General features: G+C 40.7%; 1 protein-coding gene and 1 pseudogene across 1 annotated transcript in view; one reads left to right on the top strand and one right to left on the bottom strand.

Annotated features, from left to right (window-relative positions):
* The window catches only part of CCDC7 (coiled-coil domain containing 7), a 172071-nt gene that overhangs the window by 31568 nt on the left and 114774 nt on the right, over positions 1 to 25729 (bottom strand). The window contains exons 51-65 of the mRNA XM_088654182.1: positions 23431 to 23550; positions 23017 to 23142; positions 20506 to 20625; positions 19063 to 19188; positions 18545 to 18652; positions 17698 to 17823; positions 16847 to 16966; positions 13035 to 13157; positions 10192 to 10311; positions 8629 to 8742; positions 7900 to 8019; positions 6893 to 7018; positions 6522 to 6641; positions 5497 to 5616; positions 1019 to 1138 (exon numbers count right to left, since the gene is read on the bottom strand). Coding sequence (XP_088510308.1) covers positions 1019 to 1138; positions 5497 to 5616; positions 6522 to 6641; positions 6893 to 7018; positions 7900 to 8019; positions 8629 to 8742; positions 10192 to 10311; positions 13035 to 13157; positions 16847 to 16966; positions 17698 to 17823; positions 18545 to 18652; positions 19063 to 19188; positions 20506 to 20625; positions 23017 to 23142; positions 23431 to 23550 — 1809 coding nt within the window. The remainder of the gene's footprint in view (positions 1 to 1018; positions 1139 to 5496; positions 5617 to 6521; positions 6642 to 6892; positions 7019 to 7899; positions 8020 to 8628; positions 8743 to 10191; positions 10312 to 13034; positions 13158 to 16846; positions 16967 to 17697; positions 17824 to 18544; positions 18653 to 19062; positions 19189 to 20505; positions 20626 to 23016; positions 23143 to 23430; positions 23551 to 25729) is intronic.
* Positions 24263 to 24881, top strand: LOC148684280 (anaphase-promoting complex subunit CDC26 pseudogene; annotated as a pseudogene).

The raw sequence follows: 25729 nt of genomic DNA, 5'->3' as shown, positions 1-25729 counted from the left end.
GCACTGGCAAATAGCCCTGATGAGCTACAACTGCTCTGGCTCTCCATGCAACCCTCCCCACTGTGATTCTAGCCACTATGTAGTTGCCTCCCTCAACTCGTGTTCACAGGCTGCTTTGCAACAAGTGCTGTCCCACCAAGAATTCAGTGGTTTTGGTGTGGCCCAACACTGCCCCACTGGGATGGAGACCCCCAACTGCCACTACTACTCTTCACACACAAATCAATACATACTGCAAACTATATTCAATTTAAAAAACAGTTCACATTGTGATTTTATTCTTTGACAAGTTCACTCTTGCACAACTTGGGTTTCCCCTACACTACTCCTGCAACAGCCCTGGCAGACTTGGCTCCCAGCATCCCCTGCTGCAGGCACACATAGTCCCTGCTGCAGGCGCACATAGCCCAGTGGGATAAAAAGTGCACTCCAGCCAGAGATGGAGGCCTCAAAACAAACACACAGGGAAAGGGTCACAGGAAGAGACAGGCTCAGCAGAGTGAAGGAAGAACCTCAGCAAAGCACAGAGGCAAGGTACACAGGCAGCAAGGGAGGGAGAGAAACCCTGGCTCAGCAGTTGAGGCTAGTGGAAGGGTAGCTTAACCTTGGGGTAACGAAAGGGTGAGGAACCAGACAGCAAACAGGTAGGAGTCAAAGTTCAAGGGGTGACAAGAGTGATAAGGGACTCAGACAAAAGCGCTTGTGTGCAGTAGTGGTTGCCAGGACATAGTAGAGAGGAGTGTTTTGATAGCATACTGGGCAGGGAGGAAGTGTGCAGAGAAGAAATGGAAAGTTACAGCAGTAATGAGAGGGTGGACTCGAGGGGCAGAGTTGGCTGGAGGCTGAGCAGAAGCAACACATGATATGCATGTGCATATCATACAGTCATAGGCATGTTGTGCTAGTGACCACTCCACCAAATGCTGTATGGATGCTGTGGTTATTATGTTGGTGGATCACTGGCAGCTGAGCTGTTTGACACATTCCCATGGCTTGGATTGCCCAGTAAAATACTTACCACTGATACCACCTGGCTCGGCAGCTGCAAGAGCCTGGGCTTCTCGCAGTTCTTTAAAATTTGTTTTCAAATTTTCCAAAAACACTCTCTTTTTTTCATATAGTTGTTTCAAGGCCATTTCTACAAAGAAATATTTTACAAATATTAGCTGAAGTTTGGCAAATTGCCTTTCTTGAAAACATCTCTCACAAACTAAAAGCATCTAAAGGACAGAGCTCAAATGATTGGTTTCTTTAAAATATATGACATTATTTCATTTCTTATACAACTATTGAGGCACATGATCACTCAGCCATGAGGATATGCAAATGTCTGGCTCATGTAAGTCTATAGAGAACCTTTATGCTTAATAATTATATAACTCACTGGTGGTGGATACCTTTATGTATTTTTATTATTTGCAATGGGAACCTTTGTATGAATTAATACTTTATTATCCCTTTGGATATGTGCTATATCTTTGTACGTTTGTCTGTGATGCTTTATGGTTTACATTTTTCTATTCTGTTTTCTTTATTTTATGTTTGCACTTTTCTTTTGAAACAAATCAATAAAAAATATTTTAACACAAAAAAGCAATAGCTGAAACATGCTTCTCTGCTATTTGAATTATATGAGATGCAAAGTGACATTTAGCTGTGATAAAGAACCACTAGTTCTTATCTGAATGGCAGTTCTGTAGGTACCACCTTGTAGCTGAAGGCAGGAAAGAGAATTTGATGGAAGTAGCCACTTCCAGAATCCTATTTGCATCCTTATCAAGCTCAAACAAATCAGCTGGACAAGACAAAACACAGAAAAGAGGAAGAAAATACCTACTTCTCTAATAATAAGGAAATAGAATTGTAACCATTTTACATAATTTTTAAGAAAACTTAAAAACTAGGTAACTTAAATGAAGCAGCCAAGAAACTAGGGTGAGGTCTCATGACCTTTGCCAGCAACACAGAATTACCATTCAGATAAAGGTAAATGTATCCCTGACAATTAGGTCCAGTCGCAGACGACTCTGGGGTTGCGGCGCTCATCTCGCTCTATAGACCGAGGGAGTCGGCGTACAGCTTTCGGGTCATGTGGCCAACATGACTAAGCCGCTTCTGGCAAACCAGAGCAGCGCACGGAAACGCCATTTACCTTCCTGCCAGAGCGGTATCCATTTATCTACTTGCACTTGAAATGCTTTTGAACTGCTAGGTGGGCAGGAGCTGGGACCGAACAACGGAAGCTCACCCCGTCACGGGGATTCGAACTGCTGACCTTCTGATCGGCAAGCCTTAGGTGCTATGGTTTAGACCACAACCAGCAATTCTTTCTCGTGTTGCTGTAGAAGGTCATCTTTATTTTTATTTATGTAGTTATTTATTCAATTTAGGGGTGATATTAAGCTTCCCTATGTTGGGCAGAATCTACAACTTCTGGGTCAGTTCTGTAGTTTCTAGTAAAGGAGCTCGGTGATGCTTGTTTAGCTGCCTTAGAGATTTCAGCACCATTAAGAATGGAGTAGATGCTGAAGGAGGACTCCCCCTGGAGTAACTGGCTCAATTTCTGCCATGCTCTGAAGGTGCTGGATGGCATTCCTTCTTTGGTCATTTGGAAACCAGAGATTGTAAAAACCAAGGTGGTGGCGATGGGCTAGAAAATAAATCCTGTAGCCCTGAAGTTGAGTATCCATCTGTCCAAGGTCTTGGGCTTGCCAGGTATTTGAAGGCAGCCCTCTTTAGGGAGGCTTTTAATGTTTAATAGATTATTTTATTTCATTTTTCATTATTTTCATTTTATTTCATTTTCTGTTGGAAGCCGCGCAGAGTGGCTGGGGAAACCCAGCCAGATGGGCGGGGTATAAATAAATAAATTATTATTATTATTATTATTATTATTATTATTAAAGACTGAAGACTGCCTCCCACTGAATGCACACTAGCATCGTTGCTGCGACCCCCTTTAGAAGCATTGACGCTACCAGTGTTAGGATCTTGCTGGGGCCTTGCAGAGCAGTAAGATTAGTTTCAGCAAGAGTGGTTGGGTATGGAATCCATGCCCTGTGGACAAAAGCCATGAAAGTCATATGAAGGAAAACAACAAAAGAAATAGCTCTCCAGGCAAGAAAAGACAAGAACCTCCTTCTGTTGCAAAATTCAACTAAGCCATCTTTAAGGGCATATTCCCTGAAAATTTGCCCCATAAGTCAACTCTAGCTGTGGTATCAGCATCCCAGAGCTTCAACTACAGGTTCTCCTTCTGACACCAGAGAGTGAGCTGCAAACTGTGTGCTGCCAAGTGTGGCATTAGCCACAAAAGCTGTTGCTCTGGATATCTTGAGGAGGGTCTGGTCCTGATGAGGATTGCCAAGGAGGTCATCCAGCCATATTAGGGAAGCTCAAGTTAACATAGAAGCAGAGCAAGAAGTATACATGGTTAGGGCTGCTGCCTCATGAAACCTGCAGAGAGCAAGTCCAGCCTCCTCTCAATAGAAATTGGGCATCCTCATATTTAGGCAGGAGAATTTCATTTAGACAATGAATTAAGAAACCAGTGTGTCAATGGCTGGAAGCTTCAACATGTCCATAAATTCAAACTCTAAATTACCACATTTGTCAGTCATAGAAACAGACTAATAAAGGGGAGTACTATTCAGCCTTGGTTACGGTTTTGAAAGGACTGGGAACTGGGAGTGATTTCACAGAAGACTATGGTTCAACTATTACTGCTGCACCCTTGGAAGGTGCAGAAGGAGGCTCAGCAAGGTTTTTGTTAATACCAAGTGCCCCCCAAACTCTGCATACTAAAGGAACAAAGTAGGCATAATGGATGAGAGATTTGCTTTTCTACTTATGAACCTTCACTCCACTCCCTACTCTCACATTCAGGATTCACAGATAAAGAGAGAGGTTAGGTACAGCAGAAAAAACCATCACACATGCTATCCTTCCTTCTGCTAAAATGGCTAAGGTAGGAAGGAGGGCGAGAGGGAGAGGGAGATTTCTGTATTCTTGATTTTGAGTTTCCAGAGAAACAGGGCAAGAGAGCCACGGAAAAACAGAGAAAAGAGGAAGACCAGAGGGGTAAGGATGGAGAAGATGCACTGAGGCAAACCACAAGCAGTTCCAGAGAAGGGGTAGTGTGGTGGGAAAATGGAAGAACAAGAGGAACAAGCTAAGGAAAAAATTGAAAAGGAAATTGAAATCGCCTAAGTAAAGAGGGAGCTAGATACAAATGCAACCACTTCAACAAAATCAGGAAATTGAACAGGATTCTGGGAGGTGCCTACTTCACCTGCCTTCAATCACAAAGTGACGCTGTAACCTTCAATAATTACCTCCACTAATGAAAGAAAAACGTCTACTTCTGCTTCATTGACTATGCAAAAGCCTTTGACTGTGTCGACCACAGCAAACTATGGCAAGTTCTTAAAGAAATGGGAGTGCCTGATCACCTCATCTGTCTCCTGAGAAATCTCTATGTGGGACAAGAAGCTACAGTTAGAACTGGATATGGAACAACTGAGTGGTTCAAAATTGGGAAAGGAGTACGACAAGGTTGTATATTGTCTCCCTGCTTATTTAACTTATATGCAGAATTCATCATGCAAAAGGCTGGACTAGATGAATCCCAAGCCGGAATTAAGATTGCCGGAAGAAATATCAACAACCTCAGATATGCAGATGACACAACCTTGATGGCAGAAAGCGAGGAGGAATTAAAGAACCTTTTAATGAGGGTGAAAGAGGAGAGCGCAAAATATGGTCTGAAGCTCAACATCAAAAAAACCAAGATCATGGCCACTGGTCCCATCACCTCCTGGCAAATAGAAGGGGAAGAAATGGAGGCAGTGAGAGATTTTACTTTCTTGGGCTCCTTGATCACTGCAGATGGTGACAGCAGTCACGAAATTAAAAGACGCCTGCTTCTTGGGAGAAAAGCAATGACAAACCTAGACAGCATCTTAAAAAGCAGAGACATCACCTTGCCGACAAAGGTCCGTATAGTTAAAGCTATGGTTTTCCCAGTAGTGATGTATGGAAGTGAGAGCTGGACCATAAAGAAGGCTGATCGCCGAAGAATTGATGCTTTTGAATTATGGTGCTGGAGGAGACTCTTGAGAGTCCCATGGACTGCTAGAAGATCAAACCTATCCATTCTTAAGGAAATCAGCCCTGAGTGCTCCCTGGAAGGACAGATCGTGAAGCTGAGGCTCCAATACTTTGGCCACCTCATGAGAAGAGAAGAATCCTTGGAAAAGACCCTGATGTTGGGAAAGATTGAGGGCACTAGGAGAAGGGGACGTCAGAGGACGAGATGGTTGGACAGTGTTCTCGAAGCTACAAACATGAGTTTGACCAAACTGCGGGAGGCAGTGCAAGACAGGAGTGCCTGGCGTGCTATGGTCCATGGGGTCACGAAGAGTCGGACACGACTAAACGACTAAACAACAACAAAAATGAAAGAATGAATTTTGCAATTACATATTCTATATTCACCTCTGGCTTTTATTTGTTTTTCTGGATCAGCATCCTGTATATTTTGTATATCTTGAATAACTGCTTCCAGGCCTGCAGCCAAAAGCCTTCTTTCTTCAGTGAGGTGTTTAAATTTTTTCTCTACAAAAACAGGGGAAAGAAGATTTTAACAATAGAAATGTATTTCTTAACATAGCCTTCAAACTGCAAGGTGATTATCCCTCAAGGTGTCGTTTGTTTTTAGGAATAATCACAATAAATAATTCTACTGTGCAACAGCAATACTGTTGCAAGCAAGTACAACTGAGGCACAAATATTCCTCAAGGGGAAAGAAGTTAGCAACCAAATTCGAAGTTGGGGTGGGTGATTTTTGTGTTGCTTGTTTCTGTTGTACTATCAGTGGTGCTTTCCCTTCATTCTCATTTGTTCTAGAATAAAGACAGCCATATCTAAAAAGGAACATGAAAGTTATTGCCTATAAAACTTAGAAAGGTAGAATAATTCACTTACAACCTCAATTTTAAATAACAGTCCTGGATAAAATGACACCTTTTATTGTAATAAAGTGTTTCTAAATATACATTTTAAATACATTTTGGTCAATAGGTATATGCTGGGGGTGGAAACAGAAGTTTATTATTTTCTGAATGCCTGTTCACTGGGCATTCCTGAGGGCATTGAAGACAATTGGGATTACACCTTCTACAACAGCTCCCTATGAGCCAGATCCCCATTAGCTTTCTTCTAGGAGCTTTCTTCCAATCCTAGACCACATTGGAAGACATGGACTATTTTATATAAAAACTGAAAGAACAAAACAACAATAACCAGAACCAACAGCAGGCTCATCCATAGGTTGAACCAAAATGGTTCCATTTGTTTGTATACTTTGTGTTGTGTTTTATTTATTGTTTTGAGTACTTTTGCAACATTTGTGATTATGTGAATCTTTTCATGTTGTAAGCCACCTTGAGCATGGTTTTAACTATGGAAAGGCAGCATACACACAAGATTATGATGATAATTAACCATATGATATACCTACCATTGGTACTGCTTGGTTGAGTAGCTGCAAGTTTTTGTGCTTCTAGCCAGTTTTTGAGATTTGAGTCCAAGCGTTCCAAAAACAGTTTTTTCTTCTGTAAAAGATGACTTAAATCCCTTTCTAGAAATGAAAATGTTTTTTAAAAATTAAAACAAAGTTTTAAATGTTATTTTTACAGCTAGAATCACAGGAAACCATAAGTTATTATTTAATCGTGAAAAGTAGTTTCTGAGACTATATATATAGTACAATGACAGTACATAATATTATGTACTTGGCGATATTTCAATACATAATAATCTCTAGATTGTTTTGATTACTATAGTTATAATACTTGTGTTTATATATATATACATTTATTATGTACTCACCAATGGGTTTTATTACTCCACCTGTCTCAAAAAGACGAGATTTCATTTTCTGTGAATCTTCCACAACTTTTTCCAGGTTTTTAATCAAAGTTCTTCTTTCCTCATTTAACTTCTCTAATAGATTATCTACATGACAATTTTTTCACAATTTGTTTAGCAACACTTTAAGGATGTTACTAAGGATGTTGGCATGATCTTTAATATTAGATAATACAATTAATAGTAACTTACATAAACGCAATACATTTAAACCTAAAGACCATCTATCTTTCTGAAGTTGCTGCATTAAGTATTTTTTTCTGTGTTTGCCTGTTACCTCATTTCCCCCAACAAAAATCATTTGAATGTTTAAATGTCTCAAGTTACCATTCAACTCTGTTAAATATGAAATAGCACAAGCCGTGCTGCAAACACAAGCTGAAAGACAGTGAGTAAAAAAAACCCTTTATCATTAACCAGCAGTGATCTTATGTATTCATAAGGAAGGACAACTGGAATGGAATTGCCAATTGGACTAAGAATGGTTTAATTTTGGCTGAAACTGTGCTCTTCTTTTTGCCCAGCTGTAGATTAATCTCATTATCTACCCACTCAAGTAAGCACCATTTTCAGTGTTGTTGTCACATCTTTTTGTACTTAATATGTTATGTGCTTTCCATATAATAAAGGAATGTGAATGTCTAATGAACAACCGAAGGAGAAAGAACACAAAGGTCACGATGGTCAGTATTACCTTTTGAAGACACAGATTTCTACATTCTAATGTCCCTGTCAGGATGGAAAACAATAGGTTCTATCCCTAGAGACTTGCAAAGCCAACTAGATTCTTGAACTTTCTAAAATATTTGAATATTGCATTATAGCTGTTCTATCTGAGTTGTAGAACAGCAGACTACTGAATATTTATATCAGTAGATAATATCTACTGAAATAGAAGGACATTGTATTTCAGGTTTGTATCTTTAAGATGTTAACAGAAGTAGCAGCAAAAATAATCATATACATACCACTGCTAGGGCCTGGTCGGGTAGCTGCAAGAGCCAAAGCTTCTTCTAGCTCTTTCATGTTGGATTCCAAATTGTCCAATAAATGTTGCTTCCACTCTGACAGTTTATATAACTCCTTTTCTATGAATTGGAATGTTTTAGAATTATCTCTTGAAATATGTCCTAACTGCTAAGTGAGGGTGATATCCAACTAAGGTATACTCAAAGTAGACTCACTGAAGTCCCTTCATTCCAATGGATCTACTCAGAGTATGCTGAACTTGGAAATCACCCATCTTCACATAAAATGAAGAAACATATTCAGATGTAAAAACTTGCCTCTTTTGTAACAAGACAAATTTCATCCATCCTTGCAGCTTTTAAAGCAAGGGGTAAAGGCTAACTGAAATTCTTCTGAAAGTGTCAAAAAATTTAGGGAGCCTATGGGGGAAATACAAAAGTTGACCTTTTATCTGTTTACAATATTTGTATGCCAATTGTCTACCTAAGTATCTTAAGTACCTAAATATCTTTAAAAGTTAATATAGTGGATTAAAACAATATAAAATACAATGTAAAATCTTTTTAAAAATCTAATTATAACAAATTTTTAAGAAAATTAGGAAACGTGCTATGCTATATATTTAGCTTGTGGTCTGACACATACTTTATTCACTTTAATTAGGCATGCAACTCCTGGAACAATATGTAGACTTAAGCACCTACAAGTATAATTTAATTAGTATTTACCAGTTGGTTTTGAAACATGATGCTGTACTTCTTTCAGTAACATCTTGTGTAGAATTTCTTCTAGTTCTTCAGTCAAACGTTTTCTTTCCTCAGCTACCTCCTTTAGTTTATTCTCTACAAAACAATTTCAGGCCAATTCATAACATACTATTAATGCAGTTGAAATAACAACATTACAAAGTGCAATTAGTATACAAAATTATCTAAACATTTTTAATAGGAATGCTTAGCACTATCGCAGTAATGTAGTCAGAAATTCTATAGCACAGTGCAGCATTTTTATCATCATATTGCAGAGAGAGCTAAGTCTTACAAACAGAGAACATATCCTGGAAAGTGCAGGTGTCAAGCAAAACCTGGATTTCAGGGTGCTTGCTTTTTCTTTTTCTTTATAATGACATACAAAAACAAGCAATGGCATTTATTGATATCAAATAGCATATTAGACCTTGGTGATTACCGTAGGTTCTGGTGCAGTCTAGAACGCTTTAAGTCCTGATTGTTTAAGCAGTGGAAGCTCCTCAATGAGGGCAGAGGCAGCATCCTTCCAGAGCCCACCACACCCTCCAGTCCCAACCTGCAGTACAGGCAACTCCCAATTTACATGGGGGTTACATTCCAAGAGACAAAGCCAGCAAACACCTCATTCCACCCCCGCCCATTTTTGTGATTTTTTCTTTTGGGTCACTTCCTGGCTCAGTGCGATGCATGCGTGTGTGCCTAAAATGGTCACTGTCTGTGCAAGGCATACTTGCTTCCCACCAGAGGTCAGTTTGACCTCTGTGCTAAGAAAGCACACTTTTCTTCTCCCAATCTGTTCTGCAGGTTGCCTCCATCCCTGAGCAAGCCCATCTTTCTCCTAGGGAAAGGGTATTTTTTCCCTATGTAAAAGTGCTTCAGGCAAGGTGTTGCTTCAGGCAAGGCCCAATGCTCCATCTTTTTACCCAGCAGGACACATATTTGGGACATGTTGGAATGTTGCTTATGGCTGACCTCAACCAATCGTGGTGGTCAGGGTGTGGCTGCACAGAGCAAGCAGGAAGTGAGTAGCTGGTATCTCTCACTCAGCAGACTAGTGAACATGAACATGTGAGAGGAAAGGACCGGAGGAAGGAAGCCATGAAGATGTGGGTTTCGGTAGTGGCACCCGCCCTGTGGAACGCCCTCCCACCAGATGTCAAATAGAAAAACAACTACCAGACTTTTAGAAGACATCTGAAGTCAGCCCTGTTTAGGGAAGATTTTAATGTTTAATAGATTATTGTATTTTAATATTCTGTTGGAAGCCACCCAGAGTGGCTGGGGAAACCCAGCCAGATGGGCGGCACAGCTGCCAAGTTTTCCCTTTTCTCACGAGGAAGCCTATTCAGCATAAGGGAAAATCCCTTTAAAAAGGGATAACTTGGCAGCTATGATGGGCGGGGTATAAAATTGTTGTTGTTGTTGTTGTTGTTGTTGTTGTTGTTGTTGTTGTTGTCCATGTCTACAGGGTCTAGGTTAGCTGTGATCCTGACATATATGTTTTAGATTAACATAAATCATGAGAAATCACTGTATACATACTAGTGATTGTGCCTGGCTGAGTAGCTTCAAGAACTTCAGCTTCTTCTAGTAATTTCTGATTGGATTCCAACTTTTGCAGCAACTGTTTCTTCTTCATAGCCAATTCTTCTAATTCTTCTTCTGCAAACACACACACACACAAATAATAACCTATTGAAAAATGGTTTCAAATGTCCTCATTGCTAACAGCATCACAGAACAAAAGCCAGCCCATCTGAATTTATCTGCCCCCTCCTCAGTGGTGAGAAAAGCCTAGAATAGGGACTGATTTACTAACTGTCTGGGGCTCTGCAGATCAATTGAGGTTACTTCCATGGGTTAGCATATTTTTCCATCAGGAAGATTATGCATCCATCTGTAGTTCCTTATGCCCTGTGCCCCTGGGAAAAGTCTGGACCCTGGAATGTATCATCAGCTACTAGGGGCACTAATGTACACCAATATATCTGTAACTATATTATACCTAATTGTTTTTGGATTTTTAAAATAATTTTATTTATTTGAGTTTCTGCTATAATTCCATGTCAACAAAAAATGGACAAAAAATACAGTAAGAAAAGAATCTCTAAAATAAAAAAGAGGTTGTAATTTAAGATTTCCTATACAAACAAACAAAACAAAACAAAAACATTCCTTAACCAACTTCCTCTCCTCTCTTTCCATGGTTCCTTTTATCTCTTTTCCCCATATTTCCTTGGTTCACCCCATCTGTTGTAACTACTTTTATAGACTTTAGTTATTTATTACACTGCTGAAAATCTTACCATCCTGCTAGGTAGATTGTTTGCTTAGAATATTTTTCCATATACTGTATTCACTAAAAAATATCCAGTCGTTATAACTTTCATCATTTTGATTTCTAATTCTAGTGGTCATTCCTGCAAGCTCTGCATATTCTAACAGTTTAATATGTCATTTTTCTTTTGTTGGTACCTTGTCCATTTGGGGGCTAGTAACATACAGGAGGCCGTTGACATGTATAGGAACAAATTTCTCTGGTTTTTTTTTGGTGACTTCTGTTCTTATTAACCCCAGCAAAAATGCTTCTGGGTTTTTAGAAAAGGATTTCTAAACATTTTTTTAGTTCATTATAGATAATTTTTCAGTAATTTTTAATTATGTTACATGTCCACCACAGGTGATTGAAGGTTCCCTCTACTGTCCTACATTTCCAACAATTACCCTTTATTGATTTTGACATTTTCACTAGTTTATTTGGTGTCAAATACCATCTATGCTGCATCTTCATAAAATTTTCTCTTAATGTGTAGCATGATGTAAACCAGGAATTTACTTTCCATAGTTGTTCCCATAATGCAAAATCAATATTGTGTCCAATGTCCCTAGCCCAACTTACCATTGAAGACTTTACCATTTCCTCCATTGTCTCCCACTCAAGTAATAAGTTACACATTTTGGATAATATTTTGACCCTGGATCCTAATAGCACCTTTTCAAACTGCGAGTTCTGTTCCACAAATCCATATTTTTTTATCTAGCTTAAATATTGCACTCAACTGATGGTTACTTAACCAATCTGTTTCGTATTGTCCTATTATAATCTAAAGAAACAACCCTATTTAGATCGCCCATTAACACAACTGTCCCCTCATATACCTCAAATGATTTCTCCTCTAGGTCTTTGTAAAATTCTGATTTTTGTTCGTTTGGAGCATACATTCCCACAATTATCCTTCGTTTCCCTGCCCATTTGACCTCCACCCCTATTATTCTACCTTCCTTATCCCTGAATACATAGCTGCCAAGTTTTCCCTTTTCTCGCGAGGAAGTCTATTCAGCATAATGGAAAATCCCTTTAAAAAAGGGATAACTTGGCAGCTATGTGAATATTTGTTTAAGATCTGATTTGGGATTAACATAAAAACCACTCCCCTTTTGTTTTATTTTAGGAGATTAAATCTTGTCCCAATCTTGTGTTTCATAGTATTCTTCGATGAAATCTTTTAATATGTGTTTCCTGTAAACATATGGTGTTCATTTTTTGTTTATACAGGGCATGTGCTATTTGGTTTCTTTTGGTTTTATTGTTAAGTCCATTTACATTCCATGAGGGCACTTTCAAGTACATCCCGGAGCCCTCTTCTTTTAAACCTTTACTACTCTTCCTCTTCCGTATCTGCTGCTGCAGCTAGTGCAAAATATGGTGGCTCAACTGCTCACTAGGGTAGAATATCACCATCAAACTGTACTAGCAGCCAATTTGTTATAGACAGAGCCTCTGTCTATAATCTTTGAGAATTCTTGGAGAATGGGTGAGGTCCCTGCAGACTGGAGACAGGCAAATGTTGTCCCCATCTTCAAAAAGGGTGAAAAAGAAGATCTGGGGAACTACTGACCGGTGAGCTTGACACTGATACCAGGAAATGTCCTTGAACAGATAATTTAATAGTCCATCTGTGAGCACTTAGAAAAGGATGCTGTGATTACTAAGACCCAGCATGGATTTCTCAAGTCATGACAGACAAATCTCATTTCTTCGTTTGATAGAATTACAAGGCGAATGCTGTGGATGTAGTGTATCTTAATTTCAGTAAGGCTTTTGGCAAAGTCTCCTATGCATATGTATCAACTACCTTGTGTTTATAATATAGTATTATTTCCACTCAAAGCTATATCACTCAAAGCTATATCAGGAGATGTAAATGTACATTGGTGACACATGCATTACCTCAATGTATGCATGCACATGTGATTGAGGGCACATACTAATAGATTAACTTGCTTCTACCTCCTTTTTCTCAATAGCCTAATGGTATTTGGGCTTACAACACTAGAAACCCTTGGGGGGTGGGAACCCTGAAGGTCATATATTGTCCACCTACCAACAGAATCAATCTGTCCTTTTTGTGAAGAACGCCGCTGTATTTCATGTAGACTCTGCACAGCTTCTCTTAGATCTTCAGTCAAACGCTTTCTTTCTTGAGCTAATTCTTCTAATTTATGGTCTATAAAGAAATTTGGGGCAATTTATAATACAATAAGTGTGCTAAATGGCTACAGAATAAAATAAGTGCACTAAATGAGTGCACTAAATGGCTGGAATTTAAAAAGTACACGCAGTGACCATTTGTTGCTTGCTTGCTTATTACATTTATATCCTGCCCACCCCCCAATTGAGCCCAAGGCAATGTTTAATTGGACCTTAAATATACACGCAGTAATTACTGTTTTTAAAAAATGTATTTGCTAATCCTGAAGCAACAAAGCCTAACGCTGAGAGGAGGGGGGCCTTCTTCAAATACATGCTTGGAGATGTATTTCTGTTTGGACAGCAGTGGGTGTTGTGAAATCATCATGCTAACAGAAATTCCTCATTGGTGAGATAGGTGCACTCTGTGCATGATCATGCCATTTATTTATGAGGCTCATAATTCATAACCAGACCAGCACTTTCTTCTCAGTAAGTCAATCGGCAACAGCGTTGTATTTTTTCTTTGTATTTTTTAAAGTCAGCCCACCAGAAGATCTGGAGACCAAATTTAAAATTCCTCCTCTTGGCACAGGGTCATTGTGTGGTATTGAGTACAGCATATTACTCTGGTGCACTTTCAATCAAACAGTTAGTCACAGTTAGTCAGGTAGTTAGTAGACGCTACCTGAAGGAGCGTCTCCACCCCCATCGTTCTGCCCGGACACTGAGGTCCAGTACCAAGGGCCTTCTGACGGTTCCCTCATTGTGAGAAGCCAAGTTGCAGGGAACCAGGCAGAGGGCCTTCTCGGTGGTGGCGCCTGCCCTGTGGAATGCCCTCCCATCAGATGTCAAAGAGAAAAACAGCTACCAGATTTTTAGAAGACATCTGAAGGCAGCCCTGTTTAGGGAGGCTTTTAATGTTTAATAGATTATTTTACTTCATTTGTCTGTTGTAAGCCGCCCAGAGTGGCTGGGGAATAAATAATAAATTATTATTATTATTATTATTATTATTACTAGGCATGGCTTACAGCCGAAGCAAAACAATAATCAAGTAGCACTTTAAAGGTTAGCAAATGTATTATTACATCAGCTTTCATAGAATGCATCTACTGAAGTAAAGTGTAGCCCAATAAATATTATGTCATAATAAATGTATTAGTCTTTAAGGTGCTACTACGTTCTTTTTGCTGTTTTGCCAGAAATGCATTATGATCTACAGGCTTTAAATATGGCAAACTTAAAATGCCATTACAAAAAGGGAGGATGGTGCAGAGAATGGTGCAGATGACGATCAAAGCCTATACACAGAACAGAAACATAGAACGCACCCTGCCTGCAAACCCCACCCAAGCAAGCCTGTCCCAGCAGAAAGCCACACACTGGCTTTGCTGAGGACTTAATTATAAAGTCCAATGCTTCTAGGCCTTAATATCTTGTGTCCCATATTCTATTTTCCTTTAATTTTTATATTATAATATATATTTTTCAATTCCAAACCTACATTGTGACTGACAGGGTAAGCAAAAATCTTTGTTTCCAGTTTCTTACCCAGAGGCACCGGGGCGGGGGAGTGTGGAAGGTCTGTCTAGTCCAGTTGCGTGGGATCAATTCCAATCTGTTACCTCCGAGGATGTGGACAGGCTGCTTGGACGAGTGAAACCAACCACCTGTCTCCTTGATCCTTGCCCATCCTGGCTTATAAAAGCTAGCCGGGAAGGGCTGGGCGATGGGCTTTGCGGGTTGGTGAATGCTTCTCTCCATGAGGGAGCCTTCCCAGACCCGCTGAAAGAGGCGGTTATTAAACCGCTTCTTAAAAAACCATCTTTAGATGTGGCCAATATGGCCAACTATCGCCCAGTCTCAAATCTTCCATTCTTGGGCAAGGTGATTGAGCGAGTGGTTGCTGAACAATTCCAGGCACGCCTGGAAGAAGCGGACCATTTGGATCCCTTCCAGTCGGGATTCAGGCCTCATCATGGGACTGAAACTGCCTTGGTCACACTGGTCGATGATCTCCGGCGGGCTAGGGACAAAGGTGAGAGCTGTTTCCTAGTCCTGCTGGATCTCTCAGCGGCTTTTGACACCATCAACCATAACATCCTTCTGGACCGTCTAGAGGGGTTGGGAGCTGGGGGCACTGTTATACAGTGGTTCCTCTCCTCCCTCCAGGGCCGTGTTCAGAAAGTGGTGGTGGGGGATGAGTGTTCAGACCCCTGGGCTCTCACTTTGTGGGGTGCCTCAGGGTTCCGTCCTCTCCCCCATGCTTTTAACATCTACATGCAGCCGCTGGGAGAGATCATCAGGGGGGTTGGGCTGGGTGTTCATCAGTATGCGGATGATACCCAGCTCTACCTCTCTTTCAAATCAGAACTAGTGAAGGCAGTGAAGGTCCTGTGTGAGTGCCTGGAGGCAGTTGGAGGATGGATGGCGGCTAACAGATTAAGGTTGAATCCTGACAAGACAGAAGTACTGTTTGTGGGGGACAGGAGGCGGGCAGGAGGAGGACTCCCTGGTCCTGAATGGGGTAACTGTGCCCCTGAAGGACCAGGTGCGCAGCCTGGGAGTCAATTTGGACTCACAGCTGCCCATGGAGGCGCAGGTCAATTCTGTGTCCAGGGCAGCTGTCTATCAGCTCAATCTGGTATGCAGGCTGAGACCCTACCTGCCTGCAGACTCTCTCGCTTGGACTACTGCAATGCGTTCTACGTGGGGCTACCTTTGAAGGTGACTCGGAAACTACAACTAATCCAGAATGTGGCAGCTAGACTGGTGACTGGGAGCGGCCGCCGAGACCACATAACACCGGTCTTGAAAGATCTACATTGGCTCCCAGTACGTTTCTGAGCACAGTTCAAAGTGTTGGTGCTGACCTTTAAAGCCCTAAATGGCCTCGGTCCAGTATACCTGAAGGAGCGTCTCCACCTCCATCGTTCTGCCCGGACACTGAGGTCCAGCACCGAGGGCCTTCTGGCGGTTCCCTCATTGCGAGAAGCCAAGTTGCAGGGAACTAGACAGAGGGCCTTCTTGGTAGTGGTGCCCGCCCTGTGAAACGCCCTCCCATCAGATGTCAAAGAGAAAAACAAGTACCAGACTTTTAGAAGACATCTGAAGGCACCCCTGTTTAGGGAGGCTTTTACTGTTTAATAGATCACTGTGTTTTATTTTTCTGTTGGAAGCCGCCCAGAGTTGCTGGGGAAACCCAGCCAGATGGGTGGGGTATAAATATTATTATTATTATTATTATTATTATTATTATTATTATTATTATTATGTCATTGCTCAAAACACAATGACTATCCCTTCAGAGCTATCCCTTCAGACATTTGGCAGGATTCATGACCACAGAAGGGGCAAACTTGCCAGTAAATTTCATCTACCTCCAGTCCACCTAAATATTTTAAAAGTTAAAGGGACAGTATTTTTATGGAAAAGATCACATTTCAGAGTTATCCACAACAAAAGTCCCTGGGTTCATTTGTTTGTGGATTGATCCGGGGCTGATATGCTTACAAACTTCATTTACCTCTCTCAAAAGGGGAAAAAGTTTTAGTTTTTTGCCCTCCAAAAAGTGAATGAAGAAGGGGAAACAAAGTAGACTTTGAGAAATAAGTTGAATCAAGCAATCCACAAAGCAACTTGGACCAAGGGAATCTGTTTTACAAAATGCCAAATTTGGGTATGTAGCAAGTCTTGTGGCTGCTGCACGCTCTGAAAACATACCACTGACAGTGCCTGGATGCAAAGCAGCAAGTGCCTGAGCTTCCTGCAGCTGTTTCCGATTGAATGCCAAATTTTCCAGTATCAGAGATTTCTTCTCCGATAGTTCATATAATTCATTTTCTGGAAAATGAAAGGTTTTTAAAATTTAAATCAGGGTTAAAGCACTTGAAAAATATCATAGCTGCAAAAGATGAAGAAACTTGTGCAAAAATGAAATCTTTAATTAAAAATAAAAACTTAATCCATCAGTACAGATCTTAAGATATGGTAAGTGAGACAAATGAAAACCTTCTGGGAATGTAACGAAGTAACTTCCCAGGGTCAATGCTGTCTCTCCCCCTCTTCAATTTAAAAAATAGTTCCCCCCACCAAGCTCAGCACTCACCATGGAAATGGCTATCACACTCATCATTTTACTACTGCAATTACAATATTCTGGGGCAATAAATATGGTGGTGGTGGCTGCAGTCATTTTCCTCCAGCCTCCTATAGTGAGCACTGGGCTGAGCACTGTCAGCTCTCTTTGCTGCTACTGGGTAAAATTATGAGGACATGCTTCAAGTAGGGGCAGGCAGTGGCAATCTTTCTGGTGCTCTCCAGAGAGCAGCTGAGCAGCTTCTACAGAAGCCACTGCTATATTAATTTATGCCAGGGGGGGCACCCCAGTGGTACAAGTAGGGAGACAGGAAAGGTTGTCTATAGCCCTCTCAAACTTGACAGCAGCCCTGCCCCAGAAATGACAAAGGAGTGCCAAGCAAGACCCAATGCCCTTTTTACCTCTTTTCGGAGAACTTTTTTATTGAAACAACAAAAAGTGACTGTAGACAGAAGGTCATTTATTCTCAACTTACCACTAGGTGACATAGTTGTAGGCACTGCTGAAACATGACGCTGTGCCTTTTGTATATCATGCATAGTTGCCTCTAGATCGGCAGCCAAACGTTGTTTTTGCTCAGCAAGCTGCTTCCGTTTCTCCTCTAAAAAATAATTTCAGACCAAATTTTGTGACAAAATCTTAATTTACCTTAATTTAGTACCTTAATTAATTTACTGCACTATATATAATAGCATAATTAGCATTCAATATCAAAAATATTTAATATAAATGAGCATATTATATATTGCTCACTGAATGTTCAAATATTAATTGCCTGCATTCAGATGTAACACCAAACCATGGTTTGTCTTGATATATAATATTGTATAAAAACATGCAATGATTCTTACTGATTTAGCATATTAAACATATGTATTAATAGGGAGATAAGATTTGAGTTATGATGGTTATTATGTGAAAACAGAACTACTAAGAAACAAAATATAAGAATGAGAATGCTCAGCAAAACTCAAAAATTCATAGAAGCAGTATCATTTGGGGAGGGGAATCATAAACTAGCCAATGAGGACCGAACATGTTCACTAGCCACAGAATACTGACTGTGTGTTGGAGAAGAATGGAAACCCAAGGAGGGGAGGGGAGGGAATGGAGTCTCCTGAAAGAAAGCATAGCTGTATAGCTGGCATAATGAACAGGAACAGCCCACACTGTAACATTTTGTTGCAGATTCCACAGGTATACCGATATAGAAACAAACAGCTATAGGCATTAAAAACATACTTGGCAATTGAAACACCTTAATTCCAAATGCATGTGTTTAATATCATAGTTGAAAAAAGGAAAAATGACAGCATACTTACCACCAACAATGCCAGATTGGGTTGCTGCAAGAGCCTGAGCTTCTTGCAGCCCTTTCAAATTTTCAAGTAACATTTGTTTCTTCTCTGACAGTGCATATAAATCTTTTTCTGGGGGAAAAGGAAAAAAGTTTTTGAATCATATCTTGAAAAACAGTTTCCAATGTCCTCACTGCTAATAAATTTACGTAAATGAATAAATGTATTAAAAATGCATCATTTCATAAAAATGGTAAATACCTTCTTCATTTGGCAATGCATATCTTAAGATTTAAGAAGTTAAAACCTATCTGGCTGCTGCATCTAATGGACTCTGCTTTGTTTCTTGTAGTTGGAGGAAGGTGACATTCCCACGGGGGCTCAATCCAGGCACAGAAGAAGGTTGTCAGACTGATGTCTTCTATCCCTCAGTGTCAACGGTTTCAGTGTTAACAGTGAAGGGATAACTGGGCTTTGAACTTTAAAACAATATGCATGTTAAATTCCCTTTTAATATTCAAGGTCTTTTATTCCCTACTTACCAGCAGGTTTCCTAAACAGAGCTTTTTCTGAAGCCTGGCGATGAGCTTCCAATATATCTTCTGCAGTTGCATCTAGTTCTTTAGTCAAACGCTTTCTTTCTTCAGCCAGTTCCTCTAGTTTACGCTCTATCAAAAATTCACATCAATTCATAATAAAATATTTAATATGTGCTAAAATAACTGCACTAAATATAATAGTGCGATTAGTATTTAATATCTCAAATTTTTAGAGACTAATGCTTAACATTTATAGAGCACTTCTACCATTCCATGTACATTACATTGGAGGTGGTGAATATCAGGCCCTAGAGCAGTGGTGGCCAAACGTGGCCCTCCAGCTGTTTTTGGACTACAATTTCCATCATCCCTGACCACTAGTCCTGTTAGCTAGGGATGATGGGAATTGTAGTCCAAAAACAGCTGGAGGGCCAAGTTTGGCCACCACTGCCCTAGAACTAAATGCTGCCTTCCAATCCTCTTCAAGCTCTTGAGATTCTCCCAGGGCCACACCTGTCACCAGCCCTGATTTGTGCTCTTCTCAAGTACTTTTGCATGGCCAGAATTTGCTCTTGAACTGTAAGAATGCATCCTTTCATGGATTAGGAGAACTAAGCACGAAGGGACCAGAGAGACTGGCTGGCACCATCCTAGTCCCTGCCTGATCTGCTCTGCTCTCCCAGCCAGTGAGAGAGTGTGATTTTCTCACTGTACCAGCTGCAGGAGAAATGCTAAGAGCCCCTTGTATATCACCTTCATAGACTTGATGAAGGCCTTTGACCTTGTCAGCTGAAAATGACACTTTGACACTTCACAAAGCTCAACAAGATAGGATGCCAACCTAAGCTTCTCAAGATGATTGTGCCCTTCCACAAAAACATGCGTGGCACAGTCCAATATGATGGTTCATCCCCAGATGCCTTCCCTATAAAGAGCAGTGTGAAACAGGGCTGAATACTCACCCCAACCCTCTTTGGCATATTCTTCTCCCTATTGCTCTCATATGCCTTCAGCTCAACTGAAGATGGTGTGTACATCCATACAAGAAGGGACCTGGCATATCTCCACACCAAAACAAAAGTGCAGGAGATCCTTATCTGAGAGATGTTGTTTGCAACCTTGATAGCACACTCCGAGGAAGCTCTACAGAGACTCATCAACCATTTTGCTGAAGCCTGCATAAAGTTTGGCCTTACCATCAGCCTAATGAAGACCAACATCTTGGGTCAGGACGTCACCAGCACTCCATGAATCAGCATTGGTGACCACACACCTGAGGTGGCAAACTATTTTGTTTATCTGGGTTCCACCATACCTTCAGTAATCTCTTCATCAATGCTGAGCTGGACAAGCATATTGGCAAGGCAGCTAAGGCAATGGTTTGCCTCTTCAACAAAATATATTTAAGATTGTAATTAAAAGCATTAGTGATCACAGCCCACTTACCACTGATAATTCCTGGCTGGGTAGCTGCAAGAGCCTCAACTTCTTGTAGCTTTTCCCAGTTGGATTCCAAATTTGCCTCCAACTGTTGCTTCTTCTCCAAGAGATCATAGAACTTCCTTCCTGTGAACAGAAATATTTCAGAATTGTCCCTTGAAAAACTATTTCAAATGTCCTTATTACTAGCATATTAGCATAAAATAAATAAAAATCATTTTAAAAACTTGATTATTTCATATAAATACATTGCGGATTGCATATAAGAAAGGATGAAGAAGCTACCGTAACTGAAATAATTCTGGAAGTATACCAAAGTGGTCCCCCACCACAACATTCACTACAGGAGCTTATGAGAAATCATCTTGTCCTGATATAAGGGGATAAGAAACAGACTAATCCTGAAGTCACTGAATATTTATATTCCCATCCACAAATACACTATCTCGGCTTAGATGAGGGAATAAAGGCAATATATAAATGTAATAAAACAAAATAAAATAATCCATCTGGACAACTAAACCAATCCTTATTACCACAGTTTTCCCTCCTTCCTTCCAAAAATTCTTTTAAATAAAGTGGGCCAAAAATTCTTTTAAATAAATAATGAATAATCTACCTTCTGTAGCTCTATAAATTAAAAACATGAAACTCTGGAGTTGCTCATTCTTTTTGATCTATAAGGATTGCCTCCCAATGTGTCAGAGAAAAAGCATGGAAACAGATGGGAAACTGAGGCTGAAAGTTACTGAATGTGATATGAATGCAATGCACACAGTGAACTATCGAAAGTGAAGAGGGCTGTAAGAGCATTAATTTTAAGGTATAAAATTGCCTAATTGTGCAACTACCAGTAACTCTTTTTTGTGGGGGGGGGGTGTGCAGAATTTAATTTTTGAGACCAAAAAAGTGAACATTTCCTCATAAAGGCTATGAAAAGTGATTTGAGAAATACTTTTGCTACAAAAGGAGTAGCATTTTAATCAATCAATCATTATTAGTTGTATTTTATTCTCTTTTTATATTGCAAAGGAATCATAGAATTGTAGAGTTGGAACGAACCCCAAGGGTCATCTAGTCCAACTACCTGCATGCAGGAATCTCAACTAAAGCATCCATGACAGATAGCCATCCAACCTCTGCTTTAAAACCTCTAAGGAAAGAGAGTCCATCACTTCTCATTGGAGTCTGTTCCACTGTGAAACCAATCTTACTGTCAGAACGTTCTTCCTGATGTTTAGTCAGAATCTCCTTTCTTGTAGCTGGAAGTCATTGGTTTGGGCCCTATCTTCTGGAGCAGGAAAAAACAAGCTAGCTCCATCTTCCATGTGGCAGCCCTTTAGATATTTGAAGATGGCTATCATATCTCCTCTCAGTCTCATCTTTACCAGGCCAAACATATGCAATTCCCTCAACCGTTCTTCATAAGGCTTGGTTTACAGACCATTCAGCATCTTGGTCATCCTTCTTTGCACAACAACTTCTAGCTTGTCAAGAGCCTTCTTAAACAGTGGTGCCCAAAACTGGACAGAGAATTTCAGGTGTGATCTGACTACGGCAGAATAGAGTGGGACTATTACTTCCCTTGATTGGAATACTGTACCTCTGTTGATGGAGCCTAGAATAGCATTAGGTTTTCTTGCTGCTGTATCACACTTTTGACTCATGTTACCCTTGGGGTTTACTAAGACCCCTACCGTAGATCCTTTTCAAATGTACTACTGGCAAGCCAGGTATCCCCCATCTTATATTGGTGCAGCTGGTTATTCCTGCCTGTGTAGAACGTTACATTTGTTCCTATTGAAATTCATTTTGTTAGTTTTTCTAACTAAAACTTTTATGATCAAGTGGAGTCAGGATCTAGGAAAAATAATTAATGTACAAAAGTGGGAACACTTATGGAAAAGAGATACGAAATTCACCCCAAATTATGATTTGATTGAAAATTTATTAAAAATGCAGAACCAATGGCATCTAACGCCGGCCAAGTTGGCTAAAATGTATCCGGGGGCCAGTAACATTTGTTGGAGATGTCACAGAGATGTGGGTACCTATATACATGTATGGTGGAATTGTAGTCTTATCAAAGAATTTTGGGAATTAATATATAAAGAATTAAAAAGAATCTTGAAGTATTCGTTTAAAAAACAACCAGAAATTTTCTTATTAGGAATGCTAAGGGACGATATAAAACCCAAGAATAGATGCATAGTGAGCTATATGATGGCCTCAGCAAGGCTATTAATAGCAAGAGCATGGAAATCACAAGAGGTCCCGAATAAGGAAGATTGGTTACAAAAACTATTATTATATAATAATTTCACAAAATATCATGAGGCAATAAAGGAAACGAGATCGGAAGAAAATTTTTCACAGACCTAAAACTTATCCAAGAACAATGAAAAGGGACTTACTTGATTAACTTCTACTCCTGCTCTTCACACTAACGGGGGTCTTGAAACACTGAAGTAATACTATGAATACCATAGTATTATACATCATTCATTATCTACCTACCAGTGGGTGTTTCAATCAGTGCCCTTTCTGAAGCACGGCGTTCAACATTTTGCATATTGTTCATAGTTTCCATTAGATCTAGAGTCAGGAGTCTTGTTTCCTCAGTGAGCTGCTGTAGTTTATGTTCTACAAAATGATAATGTATGCTGAAAAAACTACACAAAATACTACTATGCAATACGTGTATTAACTGGGTATTTTAAAAATATATATTTACATTTATAATGCTAGTTGCTCAAATTCCATCATACATCTTATCTCAGTAATCAGAACAGCAGCCTTCTAAGACTCATCAGTATGATTAAGCCATATTAGCATTGAATTTAAGCTCAATTATATTGAAATGACCTGAAATCCAAAGTAGATATGTTTTAAAAGTATACCTAACAACATGAAATATTACAGCAAACATACCACTGATACTGCCTGGTTCGGTAGCTGCAAGTGTCTGAGCTTCCTGTAGCTCTTTCAAATTGGATTCCAAGTTGGCCTGTAAACGCTGTTTCTTAACAGCTAATTCAAATAATTCTTTTTCTGTGAACAGAAATGTTTTTGAGTTATATCTTCAAAAACAATTCCAAGTGTCCTTATTGGTCACAAAGTCACACAATAAAAATATACTCAAAATCTTAACTATGTCAAAGAAATGAAAAAAACTTTCCACCTGTAATTGCAGATTTTAAGGGGGAAAGGCTAAAGGAAATGATTGTGAAAGGTAGCAAAGCAACTTCATGTGAACTTAAGCCTGTGAAAATGTCTATATTGACAGACGTATGCTCTAGAGCAGGCATGTCAAACCTGCGGCCCTCCAGATGTTTTGGACTACAATTCCCATCTTCCCCAACCACTGGTCCTGCTAGCTAGGGATCATGGGAGTTGTAGGCCAAAACATCTGGAGGGCTGCAGGTTTGACATGCCTGCTCTAGAGCATAGACCTGCAAATATGCCTCCATCACCTCACTCCTAAAACACACAAGAGAACTGCCAGTCATGGTACTAGGTGAATTCTGATCCTCTCATATCTGTTCACTGGTAATGCTAAGCCAAATTACACTTCAGTAGGAACAAGCAAGCCTGTTGGTTCACATTCAGAAAATGGCAGCCACTTTGGTGCTCCCCTGGTCCTCTTCCTGCTATGCTGCCAGGAGCTAAACCATGGTTTGGTTTAATGTTCTGTGCAAATCTGAGCTCACGGTTTGTTTCACTTTAGACCAGAGGCGTCCTTCCCATTGGGCTGACTGGCGCAATGCGCCACAGTGCCCACCCAGCAGGGGTGCCCAGCAGCGGGTCTGCCGCCCTCCTCCGACTCGGGAGTCTCCTCAGGTCTCCTCGGAGGCGCCACGCTGAAAGCCCCACGGAGCAGCGTCTGGCGCTGGCCACAGGCAGGGAGAGGACGGGAAGGAGGCAGGCGAGCAAACAAGTGGAGGAGGGAGGGAAGGAAGGAAGGAGAGAAGCAAAATCCTTCCCTCCTTCCTCCACTTGTTTGATCGCCTGCCTCCTTCCCGTCCTCTCCCTGCCTGTGGCCAGCGCCAGACGCTGCTCTTTGGGGCTTTCGGCGTGGCGCCTCCTCCGAGGAGACCCAATAAGACTCCCAAGTCAGCGGAGGGCAGCGGACCTGCTGCTGGGCACCCCTGCTCCCTCAACTCAGGACCCGGGGCACCCGAGAGAGAGCCACGGGGGGAAAGGTCTGCTTGCAAGATGCTGCTGAAGAAGTGGATGTGGTGGGAGCCAGCGATGGTGAGGGTGCACTGGGACTCAACACTGATCATAAGAGCCGGGAGCAGATAATACATGACCTGATTGGCTACAAACCCCAGCCCAAACCAAACAACCGCTCATCTCAGTTTGGGAACTTTGAGTTCTAGAGCCCAAAGGGTGGACAGTGGCAGTGCCTGGTACCTGTGAGCTTTGGAAGAAAGCAGGAATTTGTTTCATGAGCCCAACAAACTCTGTTTAGAAATAGCAGATAGCAAATAGCTTCTCTCCTCTAGAAATGGAATTCCTCCATCAAGCATAGCAAGTCTTGCTTTCCCTGCAAAGATGGGATCTCTGCCTTACTTGATGGTTTATTTTGTGCAACCTAGCTAGGCTGTCGTGCTTAATAAAATATTTGTTTTTAACTTTGCATGCTTCATTGTATAAACATAGATGGACATTTTTACTTGTGAAAAAGACCTTGAGCCTTGCAGACGGGTGCAGCAACAGAAGTGAAATTGAGCATTTCTTATTTTTTACTTTGAGGTGGTTGTAGAGTGGGTTTATTACAACTGAGAGACCCTAGATTATTAGTGGAAGAGCACAGGCTGGATATGCAGAAGGTCCCAGGCTGAACTGCTGACATCTCCAGTTAAAAATGCTTCTGAGTTGCCAGCCTGGGAAATGACAATTTTCTGCCTGTATCACTGGAGTAGACAAGGGGTGCGGAAACTGTGGCCCTCCAGACGGTGCTGAATCATAGTTCTCATCCTCCTGACCACTGAAATAGGCTGACTGAGGTTGATAGGAATTAGAAGTTCACCATTGTCTGGTGGACAGCGGCAGAATTTCACCTGCTTTAGAGTAGACTGCACTGAGTTAGGTGGACAAAAAGTCTGACTTCGAAGCAAAATGGATTTGGGGGGCAACCACACTATATTCCTCATCTTTCTCACACAAAGATGGAGTTGACCACGGTTATGATCAATATGCTTTTATTTATTGATTGGGGGGGGGG

The sequence above is a fragment of the Zootoca vivipara genome, chromosome 11 (genome assembly GCF_965207765.1).
Source record: "Zootoca vivipara chromosome 11, rZooViv2.hap1.1, whole genome shotgun sequence".
NCBI lineage: Eukaryota > Metazoa > Chordata > Lepidosauria > Squamata > Lacertidae > Zootoca > Zootoca vivipara.
This window is presented reverse-complemented; position numbering and strand designations above follow the sequence as displayed.